Raw genomic sequence first — 21,905 nt, forward strand, 5'->3', positions numbered from 1 at the left:
AAGTTAGAGTATGTTTCCAATTAAAAGCACTGATTAAGCTTATTTAAATATTACCTATATAATTTTAGGGGAAAGGGGCTATCTGTAGCTATGATGTAAATTTGGTTTGACAGAATATATATGCTTTTACCTTGGACATAAGGACTAATAATCTTACAAAGAGATATAACGAGTAGAAAAATAAATCTAAGTAAAGTTTTATTAATCTGTTGGAATTATGAAATATATGCTATTGACCCACAAAACAAAACATGCTTTCAAAAACTTCTGAAACAATTTTTGAAATTTATTTCTAAAAGTCACAGAGACAAAACTTTAAAAGCGACACATTTATACTAAGGATACATGCGTGAGCAAAAAAAATAAGAAGGGAATACAAAAATGAACATAGTAAAATTTTAATGAATACAGTATTCTGGATACAAGTAGAATACCACTACATAAGAACTGTATTTACCTCAAAAGTCTATGGTAGTATGGATTGAGATAAACCAGGTTTAGGATAGTCACTTCACTATTCACATTTTAATCAGTGCTGACTAGAAGCCAAAGCAACTTATTTTAGGCTAAGATTTTCAATTAAATTATAGAATGAATCTTCTATTTAATAAACATGTTTTAAGGTGATCTGTACTCATTTAAAGGCAGCTGGGGCAAGTCAAACCACAGAGAGCCCTTACAAAGACTAAGCACCAAATGACAAATTGTTTGTGGCTTTTGTTTGGGGCCACCTTACGTTTTATTTTGTTTAAATGTGTTTTCCATTAACATTTACATACAAATTCTTTCAGGCAAAAGATTTTAACATGGAACTTTCTGCTTAGAGATCTTGCCAACTGTTACTTACAATAGTTTTTAAGCAATGAAGACTTCAGAACAATCCCAAGCTGATACTTAATTGGTTACAACTGTAAGATGCAGAACTTTTTAAGTATAGGTATTTTGGTCCCTGAAATTCAGGAGGGCCAAATGCGTTAACTGGAAGTAACATTTGTTTAAAAAAAAAAAAAAAAGAAAAAAAGTCTTACTCAAAGATGATAATGAATAAAATAACTATTTAGGCTCCAATACACAATCTTTCTAAATTTCCACCCTGTAAGAAATGATTATAATGTCTTTCAGGCTTGCTATATGCCCCAGAGAATCAAAAGAAACCAACAAGGATTTAACATTTCAACAAGCTAGGAACTATTTACTGTAAGCATATAGTGAAATTCTGGAAGACATACTATCATACTTTGAGAAAACACTATTAACAGGTAAGCATGTGTTGAAGGCAGTTTATAAATGAAACATTACAAATCTTATGTTTATGCATACAACTTATAAAATAGAAAAAATGTGCTATTTTTCCCAATAGTATAGCATCACACTAACACTATATAGTTGAGAGCTCTGTACACACGTCCACACCTCCACAGCAGCATATGCCTCTTAGACATTCTCCATTTGTTACCCAACGTATGCTAACCATGGTTTCACAGATTTGTACCAGTTTGAGAAGGCTAAGACAATCCTTCTGCCTTAACTATGAAGTAAAGTTAACCAGTTTCAGGGAACGAAAAGTTTCATAATCAGTAAAGAAACACATTAAGCCTCTACAACAGGATGGAGAACGCTTCTAAGGACATGATATAATCCTAACAGGAGGACGGATTATGCCCCTAGATATACTGGATATACGAAAAGTTAGGAGCCTGGAGAAATACGTTAAGCTATAAGGGACCTAAATGATCATCAAATTAGTAATAACTGCTAGAAACTCAAATGTGAATTATTGGTATTTTTCTAGTACAACGTCATCCAGTTTACTGTTTAGGACTACTTAAAGCCGTTCTGCCACTATGTGTTTGCTGTTAGTGCAAATTAATGTCAAAACAATAGGGAGCAGTCTGAATCACATGAAAGTCTTGAAAAAATTAGAATGATTGTATATCTAACCTTATCTTTGTATTCTGAAAATACTGCTATAAAAATCAATTATTTTCCGAGTTTCTTAGATCTTGTACCATCTTAGATAATTCAAGTTAAACATGGTTGCCTGCAAATCCTTTACTAGAGGAAGTAAAAGCAAAGTACATTTTGGTTTTGCCACTGGTTTCCTCTTGCATGTGCTTAACAAATGAGAGCACTATTCTGGGCATTAATTGTGCTACTTTAACATAACTGAACATGAGAAAAACTGGTAGCTCAAATTTTGACAAGTGATTTTTTTTTTTTTGGTGGTAGACTTATTTAAAAATGAAAACAACAACAAAAAGCCCACATAAAATCTAAAATGAGATGGGCACTTTGACACCTCATACTAGGAACTTAAGTCCACCAAAAAAACTTAGACATGGAAAGCCGATTCTGAAAAACCTAATATCTAATCTTTTTCTTATTCCCTTTAGCTGTTTTTTAATGAAGACTTGTGGTAAAATGACCTCAAAGATAACTCCCTCTAAGTCACATAGGGCATCTTTTGTCAGTGCTTTGTAATAGAAATATACTTTATAAAGATTTTTAACTTGAATGTTTTCAAAGACTTTAAGACTTTTAAAGCTCTACTCCAAGTTTTCAGCTCTTTAATTTTTTTTAAAATATAATTTGGGTATCCAACAAAGAGGACATACCTGGGCTAAGCCACTTTAATAACCTTACAGGATAGTGGAATTCAGATAGATAGAGATCATTTCCTGAACATGGTTGACCTTTAACAGAATTGATTATTTCCTCACCCAAACAGTTATGCAGGATACTGCCAGATCTCCATTACAAAAACCTTGCCAGTATTTTTAGACAATGGTTTACCATCTGTTTAAAAACCTTATACCACCAGAGGCAAAGCACATAAAACTGAAAGTAAGTAAACTTGTTTCTAGTCTATCTAAATAAACTCTTATAAAATCCTGTGGAAAAATTAATGCATAAAAAGTAATTTCCTTATCATCTGATCTGTCAGCCAAAAAGTAATTACTAATTCTCTGTAAAAACAGGAAACTCAATCATAAAATGTCTACCTGTTTAAATTAAAATGCCAATCTTGAAGTCTTTTAACACCATGACATAAAAAAAAAAGTTTGCAAATTCAAGATGATGCTTGAAATGAAAGCTATGGTTCGAACATTTGTGTTTATAGTACGAGACTAAAATCGTGTCACTGCAAAATTCCCGGTGGCTTTTGGCACCGACATTAAAAGATTTTAGTCTTTTGGTCACTTGAAGCTGCTACTAAATACAACAATAAGCCTTTAAAAAAAAAGGAAAAAAGACAGTGAGGAACTGAAAGATAGTTAACTACCTCATATACAAGTAAAGCATAGTCTGAAATAAACAATCATTTTCTGCTAGGAATCTGAAGATGTAAGAATAGTTTCCCACCATTTTGAAGATGGGAAACTTCCTTTTTGAGGATCCTCTAATCAGAAATAATTCCTTTAATTTACTGTGAGTGGTATTGCCTGGCAGCAGCTTCAATTTCCTAGGCTAGTCTTCAATCCAAGTAATTAGGTAATCTCACAAGGAATAATCATACATGGCAATGGGGTAAAAAAGCAGGGCAGTTCTTCCATGCACAAACATTTCAGGAGAAAAACCATCAATTTTAAAGATAACCATCAGGTTTCAGGTATCCTAGCACACTCTAAACCCTAAGTTTTGCTTTACACCATTGGTGACTAAAATTAACAATATGTTTTGCAGTGAGGTTTTTTTTTATGTTTTCTTTTTTTTTGCCTGCAACTATATATACATTGCAAAACTATTCTGCATCACATGATTTAAAATGAAATAAATATAAAAATGAACCACACAATCAACACATAACTTTAATACTCCACATTATTTATCTTGATCACAATGGTGGTAACCTCCTTGTCAACAATCTTGTGAGTTAAGGAGTTGATTCTCATTCTCATATCCATCAGGCAGATATGCTCTCCTCAGTTGGTCTGACTTGGGTATGGAGCCTCCATTCTTCACATGGCGAGACAGGAAAGCACGGACTGCTGGGTGATCAGCCTTCTCAAGTGGGATGTTGGCTTCCAGGCACATTTTCACAAAGTCCTGGATAACACTGACTTTCTCTGTTTGCGCAGTACTGTTGCACTGAAGCGATGCAGTTAGAGGCCTCTGCTTCTTTCTCACATTCTGCTCTTCAAATTCTGCCTTCCTCTTGGTATGAGTCTTTGACTTGAGGTGGTCACTAATGGCAGACTTGCGAACGTGATTCAGAACCACATTGCAAGAAGTGCAGAAGAGTTTTCCTCCATCTTCGTGCAGCTCACCTCCAAACTCAGTGACTCGATCCAGGGGAGTCACGTACAAAGCAGTCTTAGAACGGTTTCGAGCAGGTGGTGCTGTCACTACAAATCTTTCCATTCTGACTTTGAATAGGGTTCTTTCAAGACAAGAGAAACACAGTGTTATAACAACACTTCATGAGGGAAGGAATAATAAAAAGGTAGGTATAAACATTTTAAGATTAAAGGCTTCAGAAAACTTAATTCCAATTAATAGACTGTATGTCTATTAAGTCTTAACTTACCTGAGATATGTTAAGGGAAGGCAAAACCAGAGCAAGTTACTAGTAACAACTAGGTCCATTCCTTGATTTTGATGAAATTCAAATAAATTCAAAGTATGAAAAAACTATCCCAGATGTCACTATCCTTTAGGAAAACCTAACTACAGGTCAACATTTATGGTATTAATCTCATCCAATTTAGATATGTGTTCAAGTTTAAAAGAACTTCTTTCCCTTCACAGCTCTGGGGCAACAGATTTTAGGAAAACAACTGCAAGGAACTGTGTACAAAGTTTGTTCAAACAGGTGGGCCACTAAACTGGCATAATTCTATATGAAGTTGAATATAATTTCCAAAATTGTTCTGAGAAGAAAGAAAGTAAAAACCAAGAAAGAACACAGGCCAAATGCAATTAAAAGTAGCAACAATGATGTTAAAGTCAAAATACAGAGCTCAGAGTAAGTCATTTTTTTTAATGCATATATACCTCTACTAAGATACCTTTCCAAAAGGTGATAGACAAGCTATGCAAAGTGCCCTATCTAACACTTTTTTTCATTAAAGAATAATATTTACATTTGCTAATATTTATTTCACTTATTTAACTATTAAGTTAGACCAAAACTAAGAACACAGTATCTTGTACATGACAGATGCTCAATCACAATTTGTTGATATGGAATAAGTGATTATCTTCACTATTTTTCCAAATATTTAACTCAGAAGCAGCTTAATAATTTCTCAGTTGAACCCCAAAACAAATTTTTGTGATCATTGCCAAAATTGTAAGGTTATGGGCACTGAAAACTTGAGATAAGAAAAGTTGTAAGTGATAACCATTTGTTCCCTGAGGCCATGCCATTGGATTAAGCTCTTACATTAACCTAGATATAAGAAATTGAAATGAATTTGATAGAATTCAAGATGGAATTCTGTTCCGCATAAATACATTAGAGAAAAATTCCCAGGTATGCTCTGAAGAACTGTACTTTATAAGTGTAATCACAAACAATGGAGTATTCTGTTAATCTATGCTACAGAATTCATAGCTGGTTACCATGAAATCTCTCTCAAAAGAATTTATGTATTAGACACCTGTGGACATAACCTCAGAGAAGAAGTCAACATTCCAAAGAAATTTTGGAAAGTATGATCAAGTTTAAGTTTTAATAGGTTTAATTCTTTTTTTTCCCATTAAAAATGTGTTTAACGCAAGGCTCTCGTGTCAAATACTATTTAGGTTATAGGTTTTCAATGGCAGGTAAGACAATTCCTGCTTACTAAACAGTGAATTACCATTACACATATTTGTACTTTAAGTTAATGGTATGTGTTTTATAATCATATAGCAAGTCAGTCCCAATTATAATTAATGGTTCTAAGCTATTTATGAAATACATTACATATTTGTGCCCAGTAATGCTTAAATCATTCTATGTGAAAAGTCTTGTCTTTGGATTTCATACTCTAAAACAATTAACATGTTCCTTATTCTTTGAAGCATAAAACGCGCAATCACTTGTGCTATATGAAAGGCCTATACATTCCAAAATCTTTTAAGTTTTAAAGTATATTTGTGTTACTGCAGAGGTAAATATCCACCCAGTAGAGGATGCTCCAGTTTACAGAACCGAAGAACGAAAGTGTTTTCCATAGAAGTAAAGATATTTTAAACGAGGAAGTTACAAAGTTAAGAGCAGGAACTGGCCAACAAAAGAAGCAAATCATTTACTAGATAAAAATAAAACTCAACAGAAGTTTTCAAGTTTAAATGTTTACCAGATTAGTTTCCAGTTTTTTTCGTCTTGATACCTAGAAGCGAAGGGTCTCCAGAGCAAAACCAAAGACGCATGAAATCCTGGCACTTTCAGTTTGTTCAAACCCGGAGATGCCTTCAAATCAGTTTTTCAACAAGTGGTGGTGTGGAAATAGTTTCTGGGCTTGCACCCTATTTTCCCTGAGGTGCTGGGAAGTCATGCCTTTACTGTAAAACACGAAAAACAAATGGAAAGAAAAAATGGGGGAGGGGGAAGGAAAAAGGGTGGATGAAAAAACGAACAAGAACGTCCACCACAACCACCACGCAGGTGTGCCTAAAATCACCCTAAGTCCACACCACAAATTCGGATCCCAACGTTTACTCCAACTCTCATCTCAGTCCCTCCACAGTGGTGCGCCCGGATCTGCACCTCCCCGGGCGCCCAAGCCCCAGGGTTCGGGAGGAGGGAAAGGCGGGGCTCGCGACGCGCCCGGCGTCTAGACTCCCTCCTCCCGCGCGGAGCCCAGCACGCCGGCGCCCCACCGCCCCTGCCCGCTAGCTGGGCAGGGCCGAGTCCCAGCTGCCGGCCGTGGGCCCGGGAACTCGACAGCCGAGTTGGCGGCAGTCTCAAGGGAGGAGGCAGCAGGCGCCTGGCGGAGGCGACCGCTGTCAGGCTTCCCGTCCCCTCCCTCGTCCTACCGCCGACAACAGCGCCCCGGCCCCGCCCCCGGCTCCCGCTTCGGGCCGGAAGGCCCCGGGCCCAAAGCCCGCACCAACGGTCGGGCCCACCCTCGGCCTCCCTAGCTCCTTGGTACCGTAGGATCGGGGCCGCCTTGAGGGGAAATGGACGATACGCGGCCGGAAAGAAAAGGAAGAGGAAGAAAAGGAGGTGCAATGGGGTGAAGGAGGAGGACCAGTCGCCACCGCCGCCACCGCCGTCGCCGTTGCCCGATCGAGCCCCGCAGCGGCCGCCGTGTCCCCCGCCGAGCCCAGTCCTCCTGCGCCGCCTATGGGAGAGCTCGTAGGCGGTACCCAGTAACCGCCGAGCAGCATTGACCAACGGACCGCGGACCTATCAAACAGACGGCTGATTTGGCCAATAGTAGTGGAAGGGTGGATATGTGCATGATTGGCAGCTACAATTCTCCAATGAAAACTGGGGGCGTGGGTGGGCGGAGCCGGAAGTAGAGCCAGCCGAGAGGCCCCTGTCCGGCTGGGGAGGAGGGAAGGGGGAGGGAACTAGAGGAGGAGGAGGAGGTTAGCCGAGGCAGCTACAGCGGCGGGGGCGCAGGGGCTGGTACGCGCTGGGCGGCGAGAGCCTCATGGCGGAGGAAGAGAGCGACCAAGAGGCCGAACGCCTTGGAGAAGAGCTCGTGGCCATTGTGGAGTCCCCGCCAGGCCCTCCCGGGCTTAGAGCTGCGGGCGAAGGCAGAGGCGGCGCTGGCGGCGGCAGCTGCCGTGGCGGCGGCGTCGGGATCAGCAGTCGGGATTACTGCCGACGCTTCTGTCAGGTGAGGCGCCCGTCGGCCGCCGGGACTTGTCAGCCAGGTCCTGGGCCTCCCTGCTTTTCCTGGTCTTCCAGTCCCCGAATTTGGGCTGTGTCCAGCGCTCGCGCCACCAGCCCAACAAGGAGCGTGAGGGTGAAGCTCCCCCCTCCACCTATCCGGATTGGGGTGGGGGGTGGGGAGCGGGACGGGGATGACCTGCGCAGGTTTAGGGTTGCTGAGAAAGTGAGAGTTTGTCGGGGGTGGAGGGGCTGGAGAGGAGGGCCAGCTGGCAGGAAAGCTCTGTACTGACAAGCCTCTTCTGCCCCAAACAGACCCCTTTCTGCCCGAGGGTCCCGCCTTTCTTGTGTTTCCTACCCGGTTTCTTGTCACCTCATTTGGAATCTCTGGCAACATTTCCTGCCTTCCCTTCTCCGCCCCTTGCCCCCGTATTCTCCCCTTTTCCGGAGATGGGAGGCTTGCCATCTCTTTACCGCCCCCTCTTCTGTCATCGCCACCCCTCCCCCTCTGCTAGGGTCTCCTGTCATCTCTTCGCGAGACCCCGCTGGGCCGGTTCTCCAGTTGGTTTAGGCGCTGACCCACAGTGACTTAGTTACTTTTTTGGGAGGTGGGGTTAAGGCAGTGGGATTGTCATCTTTCCTTTTCTTACCCTTTTCCCCGATACACGCAAGCTTTTTTCTAATTAACTGCTAATAGAGAAAGTAGCTTTCCTGAAACTATTGCTCCAGTTACATCACCACCACCCCCCTTCCTTTAAATTATAGTGTATTTTATTTAGCTTGTTAAAAAAAAAGTGTCTGAAAAGTGACAGTAAATTATTTACTTCGTTGACTGCCACTAAAATTTGATGTAGTTTAGAATGTTTGACCATAATCAAATATTAAAGCACCAAAGTACTTGTGTAGGGGTAAAATTTGTGTTATCTGCATTCACATCTACATATATTTATAGTTTAAACATTTTGTTCTCTTTCACAACACTCTTACTTTGAAAACTCTGTTGGAAAAAAAATTTAACTGCTCCTTTTCCACCCCATTCCTTTATTTGTTTATTATCTTGGCTATATAGCGTTCAAGTCATGGCTCTACTACTTCTAGCTGTGTTACCTTGAACAAATTACTTCACCTCTTTGTGCCTTAGTTTCTTTCCTCTTCTGTCAAATAGGGATAGTAATTAAAGGAATGAATATGTAAAATATGTTTGGATCCTTAAGGGTTTGGATCCTTTACATATTAATTAAAGTAAGCCATTAATTTCATTCCGGTTAACAAATAGGAAATAAAGTTAAGCAGAAGTGGGCATAATGTTTGCTGAAATTTGATTTTATGTATTTCCAAGTATTGAAAGAAAAAGGCTGGGGTTGACATATTCAGGTAAGTTTTTAATACTTTAAACTGTTTTTTGATTTCATCCCCCCTTCCCCCAATAGATAAGTTGGTTTGACAGTGGAAATTGTCTTGGTGTAAAGGGTATGTCAATTTTCTTTGGCATTGCTCTCTATTTAGTGACTTTATTAAAAATTTTTTTGTTGGTATTGGCATTCAGGATTTAGAGGTTCAGTGTCTTTACAGAGCTTGTCTTCTATGTTTTATATCTAGAAACCATGTTATCAGTAGACTTTGTATCTACAGGAGTTTTAAACTTCTGAAAAATTAGGTTACAGTTGCTCTTTTTAATATAGTCATAGGCAGAAAGTCTTTTTATCTTTTTCTGTATTTTGCTTGTATATCATTAATGAGCAACTTGGCTTTGGTTACATTTAGCTTTGTAAATTTACCTGAACAGATAACCCTTACTTTCTGTAGAATGGGAAATTTAATTTGAGGGCCAGAACATTTTTGGAGAACTCTTAATTACTCTTATTCTGTTTCTTGAAATCAACTTTAAGAACAAATGAATAAATTTAGTTTGTGAAATGCAGTGTCCGAATAGTGACAGTAAATTATTTTAAGAACAAATGAAGTTGACTGTTTTATAAAACTCCACTACCTCCTAAAATATCCAAGGAAGCAAAACTAAACAGGAAGAACTTAATGAACTTTTATTTTATATTGCTAAATTATGAGTGTTACATTGATATACTTTCATGTTACCAACTTTTACCTGAACCCTTATAACATATTTTATAATACTCTAGATTACCAAACGATCTCTTCTTAGAGTTCTTGTCTGGTTCCACCTTGTAGGTGAGGTTTGTGAAGTCCTTTTTTGTATTAAAACTTAGATAGAATAAAAGATTACCTGTATTAAGTTGAATTTTACCGACTGATTAACAAAATTCTAGTATAGTAATTCTGTTTTATTTGCCAGTGAGGGAAGCAGTAGATTATATAATCTAATTCCTAAAGATTGTTTCTTTTTAAACGTTTGGTTTGCTAATGTTCGCTGAGGGTAACTTGCCTTCATTAGTAAATGACTTAATTGTGAGTAATCCATAAAATGGATAATATGCACTTGGGTTGGTGACAGTTAACTAAATATATGAATTATACACAGAGCCTTGTGAAGTTGAGAAGAAAGGCTCCAATTTATCTTCCTCCTTTTAGAGAGAAATATGAATCAAAATTTCTTGGCAGTTAGCTGTGTGGGTGAAGGGAGAGGAAGGAACACTTCTTTTCAAAAATGGTTCTGTGTCTTTTACCACAGGGAAAAGTAAAAAGGAATTGCATTTTGCTGCTATCTATTTCACTTATAGATAATATAAGTGAAAAATTATGCATGTACTCAGTGTATTTGATGATATACTTTTCTATTTGAGAAACAATACAAGCATAGTAATTAAAAATCTCAAACTAAGGGCTTAGGCTACAGCATTTTTGAGATGATGGATTTGGGAGATTGAATGTGTTCATTTCCAGTTACATTGAATAATGTTAGACTAACTGCCCCATCATATCCTCCCTTTGCTCTTATTAGTGGACTCTCAACAATTACTTAAATAGAATTGGCACTTAGCTGATATTTAATTTCAGGATGAAAGGAAGAGGAATGTAATTTTTATTGAGGACCTACTAACTCTTAAGGCCTTCAGATAGGTCTTGTTATGCAAGTTACATAGTTGAAATTGAGGCCTGAAGAAGTTAATTTGTCAGGTGAAGAAGCTGGGATTTTGGACCCAGCCTTCAATTTCTCCTGAACAACAGATTGAAATTACAGATGAATCCTCAAATAATTATAAAGTGATTTTTTTTTTGTCAAGTTGTACAAAGGAGAAAAAAAAAGGTTACTGAAAGAACTCAGGGAATCATGGAAGAGAAATTTAAAAAGTGCTCTTTCATTATGCCACAGTATAAAAAATATTCCAAGAAACAGTTAATTATTATTTCTCTGACTTGTTAGGGGCTGTGAACATTTCCCCAATTCCTGAAGTTTGTGGTAATTCAACTTAATTTTGTTGCTAGATATATTGAAATATTTTTTATCATAAATTGTAAATTAAGCAAGTAAAGGTACCTTCTTAGTTCAGTGCCAGAGTGAATGTAATGAATGATAAATAATTATTTCTGGAAGCACTTTGATTTGTTGACTAAAATAGATTTTAAAATTATTTTTTATTACAGTGGGGTTAAGTAGCCATCCCACGAGGATGTCAGGAGTATAGAGAGAATGAACATGAAGTGCTCAGTACTATACCTAGCACATAGATAGGCTTAAATAGATAGAAGCTATTAATATTTCTTTCATGTGAAATCCTCTGAAGGTTTAAGAGGGACATTAGAGATAACCTAATCTGTAGGTCACTTTGAGTTTGTATAGCACAATCAACTTTAGAGAGAATTTAGAAATGTTACAATTCTAAAATTCTTTTATTTACTAGAAAAGCCAAATGTTCCTGATGAAGCACTAAATGATTTGCAAAAACAACTACTTTTTTTTTTCAGATTTTATTTCCTGTAGGGGACATTGGGCAGTGTCAAGAGATATTTTTGATTGTCTTAATTGGGGTGTTGCTGCTGGCATCTAGTGCGTAGAGGCCAGAGATGTTGTTGAACACCCTGCAATGCACAGGGCAGCCCTAACAACAAAGAATTGTCTGGTCCAAAATATCAATAGTGCCAAAGTTGAGAAACCCTGCTATAATCTTACTTTGGAACCCTTAGTGGATACTTTATGTCTTAAAAAAAGTCTTTAATGATCCTCAAATAATTTTAAGCAGCTACTGGGTACCCGGCACTTTAATAGATAAAGAGGTAATCTAACAGAAAAAGGGTTTGCTTCATAGTTTTATAGAATACATGCTAATGCCTCTTACTTTAGAGAAATTAAAATTTAATTGTTTTAGGAAAATACAGGTTTTATCTCTTAGTCTTGGTATAAAATTTACATAATATTTATAGTTTCTTGAGCAGTTTCTTAGGGTATAATAATATGTTTTTACTAGTCTTGGAATTAATTGGAATTATTTTTTGATTTGCTATTACTTTTTATATGTGTTTTACATGTACTTGGTTTAATGAGTCATATAAAACTTAAATATGAGGAATTGCATTTTGCTGCTAGTAGAGACCTGACTTAAACAGCTCAAACAATAGTACACATTTATTTCTCACATGAAAAGTCTTGAATGGATAGTTTAGGGATGATATGGTAGCTTTATCATCATTTTACCATCGTTCACTCTTTCTTATCAGTCATCCTTATCTTCCTATTTCAAGTTGGCCTCATGACCCAAAATAATTGCTGAAGTTCCAGCCATCACATCTGAGTTCCATGTAGCAGGAACAGGGTGTCTCTGGGGTAAGCCAAAAACATCTTGCCCTAAGTTCTACTCAGTAACTTCCATTTCCATCTTGTTAGCTATTCTCATCTGAAAAGAATGTTAGGATTTGGGGGTTTTTTTGTTTTTTTTTTGTTTTTGTATTTTTTTCCCTGATAGACACATGTCTATGATTCTATTAATAAGGAAGGAAGAAAACAAGAAGATATTTTAGAGGCAATTGTTGTTTGTTTGTTTGTGTTTTTATTTTGTTTTTGATTTTCTATTTTGCCACTGGTTATAATTTTATTATATAATATAGTATTTTTTAAATAGCAGTCATTCCTTGTCCCTTTTTTCCCTGCATCTTCCCCAGAGGCAATTACTTGCAGCTCTTTTAGCAAGTATGATATTTATCTCCATGTTATTTATTATAATTATTATATTATATTCCTTATATAATATTCCTTATTATAATTATTATAATAAGGAAAAACAAAACAAAATGAACCCTAGATCTTGTTGGCTGTGTTTGGAGAGCTAATGCTTTGTTGTTATTTATGCTTTTTTTATGTTGACTTTCAGAATTGAATAATGCTAATTGTTCATAATGACATTATTTGTAATACCAAATTATTGAAAACCTTTAGGCCAAAGTTAGGGGAAGCGTTACATATAATGGAACCCTATGTTCTCCTAACAGTCGTGTATTTAAAGAATATTTATTCATATGGGAAACTGTTAGTGGTATAATAATGACTGAAAAGACACAGATGACAGGTGATTTCACTTTTGTAAATAAAAAAGACTGAAAACAAATATACCAAATCGTTAACAGTGGATAATTTATTAGTGATATGTTTATAGCTAAATTTTTTTCTTTGCATTTATTTTTTATATTTTCTTGATTAAACCTACTATCTTTATAATCATAGGAAAAATATAAAAAACACATTTTATTTTTTTCTCTCCCTATTTCACAGATTGCTTATTTTCTGTGAATAAATGCAAGAATATTTTGAGCATGATGAAATTTTAACTCCTTGTTTCTCAGAAATAAGTGAAATGCTTTTTTTTTTTTTTTTAATGAGTTGGTTAAGTGAATTTATGAAGGTCATTTTAGGTTAACCAATGAGATCCTAAACTTATGTAACCTCTTTATACACAGCCTTGCATTAAAATATATGTTCATTACTGCTTTCTAATAAGCACTCATGACATTGGCTTAAAGAAATTTATCTCAATTTTTATAGGTAAGATGGTAGAAGAAAATATTTTTAAATGAAGTTCATTGCTTTAAAATTTTTAGTGATACCATTATTTTGCAGTTCTGCCAAAGAGAGGGCACCAATTTTACTGTTATTGTTGGCACAGAAACTTTTTGATTTTCGTGCCAAAATGTGGTAAACTATACCTTAGCATTTACAAACAAAAGCAAAAAAGAAAACTTTAAATTAAATTTAAGAAAGCTATGGTAAAATGTGTGTCTGGTGAGGTATTTGAAAAAATAAAACATGATCAATAAAATATGGTCAATTAATATGCCATTTAAAATGTATATTAACATATAATGGACGGACTTCCTTCGTGGTGCAGTGGTTAAGAATCCGCCTGCCAATGCAGGGGACATGGGTTCGAGCCCTGGTCTGGGAAGATCCCACATGCTGCGGAGCAACTAAGCCTGTGCGCCACAACTACTGAGCCTGTGCTCTGGAGCCTGTGTGCTACAACTACTGAGCCCGCATGCCACAGCTACTGAGCCTGTGCTCTAGAGCCCGTGCGCTACAAATACTGGGCCCGTGTGCCACAACTACTGAAGGATGCACCCCTAGAGCCCATGCTCCACAACAAGAGAAGCCACCACAAGGAGAAGCCTGCGCACCACACGAAGAGTAGCCCCCACTCACCACAACTAGAGAAAGCCTGCACACAGCAACGAAAACCCAACACAGCCAAAAATAAAAAAATAAATTTATATTAAAAAATGTAATGGAAAGGCTATTAGGCCATTTAAGATCTAATGTAATTTATTTAACTAAATATTAATTCTAGTTATGCTGTAAATACAGCAGTACCTAGTCTGTTTTGGAGAGCATTTTTAAGGTTTGTAATTTCGAATGAATCTAATACAAGGTAATCTTCAACTTTCATGTAATATATATCACATTTATTTTTTAGCTCCTTATTTCTCTGACAGGTCAGTTCATCATTTCAGCAGTACACTCTATTCAGTTTGGGTCTGCTCTCTAGGATGAGACCCAGTCAACATCACCTGGTTAGAGCTATGGTGGAGCACTTGGTGGCAACTAAACATGAGAGGAGGTCAATCTGTATAAAGTGCTACATAAGATCCTAAAGTTCAGTACATTGACACTCTTATACCAACCTTTTAATACCCTAAGTTCTCCAAAGCAGCCATGAATGTGAAAATAGCTGAAAGGCTTTCCATTTAAACAGTAGAAAAAAGAGTCCTTGATGTTAGGGTTGACGCTTGTTTATAGTGTTGGCCCTCCATATTTGCAGGTTCTGCAGCCCCGAGTTCAACCAACCGGACATGAAAAAATATTGGGGGAAAAAGTTCCAGAAAGTTCCAAAAAAAAAACTTGATTTGCTGCACACCGGCAACTATTTATGTAGCATTTACATAGTATTAGGTATTTAAGTAGTCTAGAGATGATTTAAAGCATATGGGAGGATATGTGTAGATTCAAATACCACATCATTTTATATGAGATACTTGAGCACCTGTAGATTTTGATATCTGTGGGTGGGGGTAGGGGTTGGGGGGTGGTTCTGGAGCCAGTCTCCCAGATCCTGACGAATGACTGTATAAGGCACTGGGCATATAGTGATAAAGAGGCATTACCTCTGTTTTTGTATGTAGGTATAACTTTGATAAGTTCTATGAAGAAAAGGTATAATACTATAAAATGCAGGCTAATAAAAGGTATCCTTGGGCAAGTTGAACTTGGCTGAGATTCTTTGGTTTAGTTTGAACTTGTTGAATTTAAGGTGCGTACCCTCACTGAAGAAGAGATCTTAAAGATGGCTAGATTTACATAATCCAGAGTTCAAAAGTGAGATCTGGTCAATCATAGTTGTGTGGATGGTATTTGAAGCTGTGTGTGTGAATGAGCTCACATAAGGAGATAATATAGAGTGAGTAAAGAAGAGGACTTAGAAGTGAAGCTTCAGAAACTCCATAGTTAAATGGCCTGGTAGAAGAGGTTGAGTCTTCAAATGAAGTCTGAGAAGGATTAAAGAGCTTGGAGAAAACCAGGGAACTATGGTGTCACAGAAGACAAGAAAAGAGAATATTTCAGGATGGAGTGAATAGTAACTGGCATCAAAAGCTAATGAGATCCAACCATTGAATTAACGTGCAGGTCTTTGGTGACTTTAAGCAGAGCTGTTTTGATGTAACGATGGGAGCAGGAGTCAGACTGGAGTAGTTATTCAGAGTTGAGTGATATACTGTAATTGATCAGTTAATTAACTTTGAGAAAGGAGGGGATATCCTCATTTTCTGGCTACTTTTATGGTAAAAGAGAGAAGTGAAAGGAGAAGGAGAAATTAGAAAAGTAGTTGTATCAGTAGATATTAATAGATAAGTGTACAACATTGTTCTATGTACCTTGAAAATATGTATACACATATGATACCCCAATAAAATATGTACACAATTTATTAATATATAGTTCTATAACTAGAGTTTACTAAAATTAACCCTTATCTGTTTTGGTTACCCTAAAGTTGAAATGTTCTAAATATTCGCTGATCACTGTTGCTAATGACTTGATATGTGTGTGTTATATTTTTAGTATCTGGAAGATTTATTTATTTTATTGGAGTGCTATATATATGTATATAACTTATAATATTTTGAGTGTTTTCCATGTGTCAGGTACTGTGATAAGTCTTTTACCTGTTCTGTCTCATTTAATCCACTATCCCACAGGGTATGTGCCATTATTCTCATTTTACAGATCAGGAAACTTAAGGCCAAGAGAGGTTAAATGGTTTGATTAAGTCAGGTTGGAATCCTGGCCCATCTGTCAAGAGCCCGTGTACTTAACCATTCCAACATACACATATATTGTATCTAGGAATATGCATTTGGTATCTGTTATAGCATCTGCATATGTATTGGTATGTACTACAGCATACTTAAGCAATTATTGACTGAGTAAAAGTAGTGATTTAAAAAGACTCAAGGCAGCAGAAACTAAAGATGTTCATGAATGTAAAAGAGAGAAAAAAAATCGAACTTAAGCTATCAGAGGTTCCCTGTAAGAAGTGATTCTCAACCTTTTTTATTTTTTCCCCCAACTTACCTGAGTGGGATATGCTTCGCTCTGAAGCAGTGGTTCACTATAATGGTTATTTTTTAAATGCAAGAGTTATGATGATTACAGACCTGTTACTTTACGTTATTACCTTGTGTTTTGAAGGCTGGAGGGTATGGAATATATTTTAGATGTTTTTCTTAATGATTAAAATTTTAAAGTTTGTTTCTCCATATTATTTAAGATTCAACCTTGAATATCTTGAAATCTTACTAACCCAGAGCACAGTAGATGTACATTTTTAGACTTTATTATCTATCCTTTACCATGTTTTGAAAGCTTTTACCAAAGATCTTTCAGATTATAGAACTTGTTAGTAAAGTTTAAGATTTATATTCCATGCTCATGAGGGTGTGGTGAAATGGATATCTCATTTTCAAATGGTGGGAGCAGAAATCACCACAACCTTTCTGAACCATAATTCATCAAAATATATTAGAAACTTTAAAAATAATTTGTACTTTTTGACTTATAGCATTAATTTCTGAGGAAATGTAAATTTGGATTAAAGTGCTTCATCAATAGCATTAATTGTAATTAATGAAAGGAATGAGTTGAAAATGGAAAAGCAACCAGAACATCTAAAACAGTTGAACATTTTTCAACCCTCATAAACTAAAATATTATTCAACCTTAAAAAATTATGTCCTCAATGACTATAAATGATCTAGGAAAATAAAGTACAATGACAAAAATATTAGGTGGAACAATTTGTTTGTAGCAGGATTATACAGTTTGAATATAGGCTGGTCCATTCTCACCGTATTTTAGAGGGGGAAAGTGCTGTAAAGAAAAATCAAATGAGCTATTTCACTAGAAACAGGATTTCTTGATGATAATCCGTAGGGGCCTCCGTGTACTTCAGGAAGTCTGTGAACGCTGAAATTATTTGCAAAAAAAAGTTGTATTTACATTTCCTTGGTGAGCTGGTCTAAGGTTTTTTGTTTGTTTTTATCACATTCTCTTAAGAATTTCAAAACTTGCTAAACAAACACAGACCACAATCATCCAAACACACCAACAGGTTATGAACCTTTGCTGTAAGCCATTGTGATACAAGCAGCACTGCCTACTTTTGCAAATAAAACTTTATTGGGGTTTGCCCTTTCACTTCTGTATTTTCTATGGCTGCTTTCATGATATAGCAGGGTTAAGTAGTTGAGATGGAGAATGTATGGCCCATAAGCTGCTTTCTGGCCCTTTCAAAAAAAAGTGTGTCAGCTCATGTCCTACTTTCTTATTTATTCTTTTCAACAACCCTGTGAGATAGATACTATTTTTATCTTCATTTTAGATGAGATGCAGAGAGGTTAAACAGCTAACCCCAAGTCACACAGCTAGAAAAGAGAAATTACCAAGATGTTAATAGTGGTGATATATGGGCAGAAAATGATGGATGATTTTTTTAAGTATCCAGATTCACTATAGTGAGTGTACATAACATAATCAAGAGGGGAGAAAGTTGTGAAAAAAAATTAGATAGAACTGAGTTATGAGAATCTTAAAAGTCATTCATCCTTTTTTATTATTTTGATTTGCTACATTTCATCCTGTGTTTGTAAAGAGCAGATATGCTATTTCTGCTTCTCTTTATGGGACTTAACTCTTATGCAGTCCTTTCTTGATGTTTTTGAAAAAAATAAATTCTTCTGTTATTCTGTTGATAGTTTCTTAAAAACTCTTTATTAACTGAAGCCATTTTGTCCTTTAACTTTTTTTTATTATTGTTCAAATTTTATTATTTTGAATTACTAGTTAGCCTTTTTTAATTGAAGTATAGTTGGTTTACAGTGTTGTGCCAATCTCTGCTTACAGCAAAGTGACTTAGTTTTACCATATACACATTTTTTTAATATTCTTTTTAAAATATTGCTTTGCATTATGGTTTATCGCAGGAGATTGGATATGGTTCTCTGTGCTATACAGTAGGACCTTGTTGTTTGTCCATTCTAAATGTAATAGTTGGCATCTACCAACCCCAAATTCCCAGTCCATCCCTCTCCCTTCCCCCTTCCCCTTGGCAGCTACAAGTCTGATCTCTATGTCTGTGAGTCTGTTTTTGTTTTGTAAATAGTTTCATTTGTGCCATATTTTAGATTCCACATATATTGCCCTTTAACTCTTTTTTTAAATGAATTAATTTTTAAATTTTTGGCTGCATTGGGTCTTCGTTGCTGTGCGTGGGCTTTCTCTAGTTGTGGCGAGTGGGGGCTACTCTTCGTTGTGGTACACGGGCTTCTCATTGCGGTGGCTTCTCTTGTAGCGGAACACGGGCTCTAGGCGTGGGGACTTCAGTAGTTGTGGCACGTGGGCTCAGTAGTTGTGGCTCGCGGGCTCTAGAAAGCAGGCTAAGTAGTTGTGGTGCACTGGCTTAGTTGCTCCGCGGCATGTGGGATCTTCCCGGACCAGGGCTTGAACCCGTGTGCCTGACATTGGCCGGCGGATTCTTAACCACTGCATCACCAGGGAAGTCGCCCTTTAACTCTTGAGATTCTTTATCCTCTCTTTTATATTTTGAATTTAACTTCAACAACTATTAATTGCTCATAACTTAATAGGTGGTCATAAAATGCTGCATATGTGCCTATCTGACAATGTATACGTAACTTACTTTTTCTTAATGTCAGTCAATTGAATTATCCTTAATTATCTTAGGCATAGATCTAGATACATAAAAGTGTTGTAGAAGATATTCCTGAAAGAAAACATTGGCTGTGTACTATGTGGAAAGCTTCATCCTAATGATTACAGGGGATTTAGGGAGGAAAAGGTCACAACCCCTTCCCTCAAGGAACTGAATCATCTAATAAGGGAGAAAAAGCATATCTGACTACTATAACTGCTGTTACGACCTTGGTCCAAGCTACAGTTGTCTTTCTCCTGGACAATTTTATCTCCCAGCTTTTAGTTTTTCTCAGTTTTTTCTCCACACAGCCAAAGTGATCCTTTTAAAGACATGAGTGAGATCTCTTCTAAACCTTCCATGCTTTTCTATCTCAGGGTCAAAGCCAGAATTCTTAGCATGGACTGCAGGGCTTCGTGGTCCAGCCCCTGTCTAGCTCTTTGACTTGTCCCCTATTACTCTTTGTGTCTACTACTTACCTTCAGCTACCCTAGTGTTTTTGCCCCCTCCTTCGACTTGAATAACTATTCTCCTGCCACTTGGCCTTTGTTTTGTCTGTCAGAAACACTTCATTTGGGTCAAATGAATTGTTTCCCATTATCAAGTTCACAAAGAGAAATTAAAAACTAGAGTCCCATAGAGGTTAAGATATGAAATTCTTGCCTTCCTGGAATATTGCGTAATCAGAGACAGAGTGTGCCTGTCTGGTTAGGGTTGGGGAGTTTTCAGGAGCTATAGCTTGGTCGTGTTCCTCTGACTGGGAGTGGCTTCTTTCACACCTCAAAAGGAAAATTATTTAGCCTCCAATCTTACTTTTTAAAGAATCCGGTAGGTCAGTGGGCAAACACAATATTTTAACCAGCCAACACCCATTAAATTTAGAAACACTAGTAATTCCTTGAATTTAGTACGTAATACAGTTGACTCACATCACTTTCGCCGGTAGGATTTAGTGATATCACTAAAGATGGATATTAGAGGAAAGATGGGTGCACAAAAAACAGGGTAACAAGTCAGTTTTGGTTTCAACTTTACCAGGGTGCCAGTCAGTTATGGCAACTGCCAGTGTCTATAACTTCTAAAGTTGTACTGGGAAAATTCATCAAGTGGTTGTGCCACTGTGTGCTTATGATATTTTTCTGAGGGGTGGAAGCACTTTACCTGAACGTTTCTACTTCCTTGAAAGCTGTGTCTGAATTTCTGTCTTGCAGAGTTTATAAATTTCCATGGATTATAGCCACAGGCACCAAGGTCATACTTGATGTCTCTTCCTTTAGATTTCCTTTATATTAAAAGCTTTTACGGGCTTCCCTGGTGGCGCAGTGGTTGAGAGTCCGCCTGCCGATGCAGGGGACACAGGTTCGTGCCCCGGCCTGGGAGGATCCCACATGCCGTGGAGCGGCTGGGCCCGTGAGCCATGTCCGCTGAGCCTGCGCGTCCGGAGCCTGTGCTCTGCAACGGGAGAGGCCCGCGTACCGCAAAAAAAAAAAAAAAAAAAAAGCTTTTACTTTCCATATTTTCTGTGTTGTCCTGGTACTCCTATGCTACAGTGAGTATAGAATCTGTTTAGTGGCACCAATTTCTATACTGCCTCTTGTAAAGAGTGTATCACTTACTTGCAGTGTGTAAAGCTCAAAGTATAATCTCTACAAGGCCTTGCAATTTCCATAGCTCTAGTGTTCTGCTCTCGTCTCTGGACTCCTCTGTCCCCAACCTGTGCCAAGACATTTTTAGCCCTGTGCTACCTTGGCTTTTGCCACTTCCCCTGAAATTCTTAGGCCTATTGAGCTAAAATCATAAAAGCACTCCTCTTGTGCCCCATATTTGTATTATTTGGATAATAACCATAAATGGGTACCTGAAATGAAGCTACTTTTAATGTTTCTGATGTCTGCACTCATAGGAGCCCAGTAAAGACAGTACCTCTTCAGCTACTTGCTTCTCTAGACCTTTTCTTTATTCTGCTTTTAACTGTTATAGGCCTTGCATAATTTGTTCTACCTCATTGGCAGTGTAAACATTCCTTTTTGTCACGTTCCTTTCAGCAATAATAGGATGTGCCATTTCAGATAAACATAGTTGGTTTCTGTTTTTGTTTATATTTTAGCCTATTCTTAAGTTGGCCCCTCTTTCCCTTTCTCTTTGCTTTTGGGCTTAGGTTTTATTATTCTTCAATTATGTCTTCTAAGATCTGCCATAATGTCAGAGGTGAAAGTCAAGGAATTCTGAGTTTATCAAAAAGCATTTATTATCAAACAGATTTTTCCCACTCTCTTCTCCCAGGTTTAAGGAAGTCTTACCAGCTCAACATAAAACCTAGGTCTGACCTCTTATTTTGTTTTTCTTCAGTTTTGCTTTTCCTTGTCCACTCCCTGAGGCCTAACTTTGAGTTCCTGGGGCACTTTTCTTTGTGACATCATGCCATACCATACATTGCCCTCTGTAATAACTAGTAATTTGAAATGCAC

The 21,905-nt window shown here is 37.3% G+C and overlaps 2 protein-coding genes across 6 annotated transcripts in view; one reads left to right on the forward strand and one right to left on the reverse strand.

The window, feature by feature from the left end:
• Positions 1 to 265: 265 nt before the first annotated feature.
• On the reverse strand, positions 266 to 7,249 carry CGGBP1 (CGG triplet repeat binding protein 1). 2 transcript variants are annotated; one of them, XM_089910400.1, is made up of 3 exons: positions 7,083 to 7,249; positions 6,321 to 6,492; positions 266 to 4,381 (listed from the first exon to the last, which is right to left on the reverse strand). In XM_089910400.1, the coding sequence occupies exon 3, from the start codon at positions 4,360 to 4,362 to the stop codon at positions 3,859 to 3,861; it is 504 nt and encodes a 167-aa protein (XP_089766526.1). In that variant the 5' UTR covers positions 4,363 to 4,381; positions 6,321 to 6,492; positions 7,083 to 7,249; the 3' UTR covers positions 266 to 3,858. The 2 variants fall into 2 exon arrangements, with proteins under 2 accessions (XP_089766526.1, XP_022436645.1); XM_022580937.2 differs by having other exon boundaries at positions 6,288 to 6,492; positions 7,083 to 7,248.
• A 239-nt stretch (positions 7,250 to 7,488) lies between these two features.
• Positions 7,489 to 21,905, forward strand: part of ZNF654 (zinc finger protein 654) — a 91,409-nt gene continuing 76,992 nt past the window's right edge. For all 4 annotated transcript variants that reach the window (XM_022580533.3, XM_089910399.1, XM_022580674.3 and 1 more), the window contains exon 1: positions 7,489 to 7,778. In XM_022580533.3, the coding sequence (XP_022436241.1) occupies positions 7,590 to 7,778 (189 nt within the window). In that variant the 5' untranslated portion in view covers positions 7,489 to 7,589. The remainder of the gene's footprint in view (positions 7,779 to 21,905) is intronic.

This window comes from Delphinapterus leucas, chromosome 4 (assembly GCF_059928025.1).
Source record: "Delphinapterus leucas isolate spDelLeu-1000000601 "Yukka" chromosome 4, BTC_Dleu_Yukka2, whole genome shotgun sequence".
In the NCBI taxonomy this organism is placed as follows: domain Eukaryota; kingdom Metazoa; phylum Chordata; class Mammalia; order Artiodactyla; family Monodontidae; genus Delphinapterus; species Delphinapterus leucas.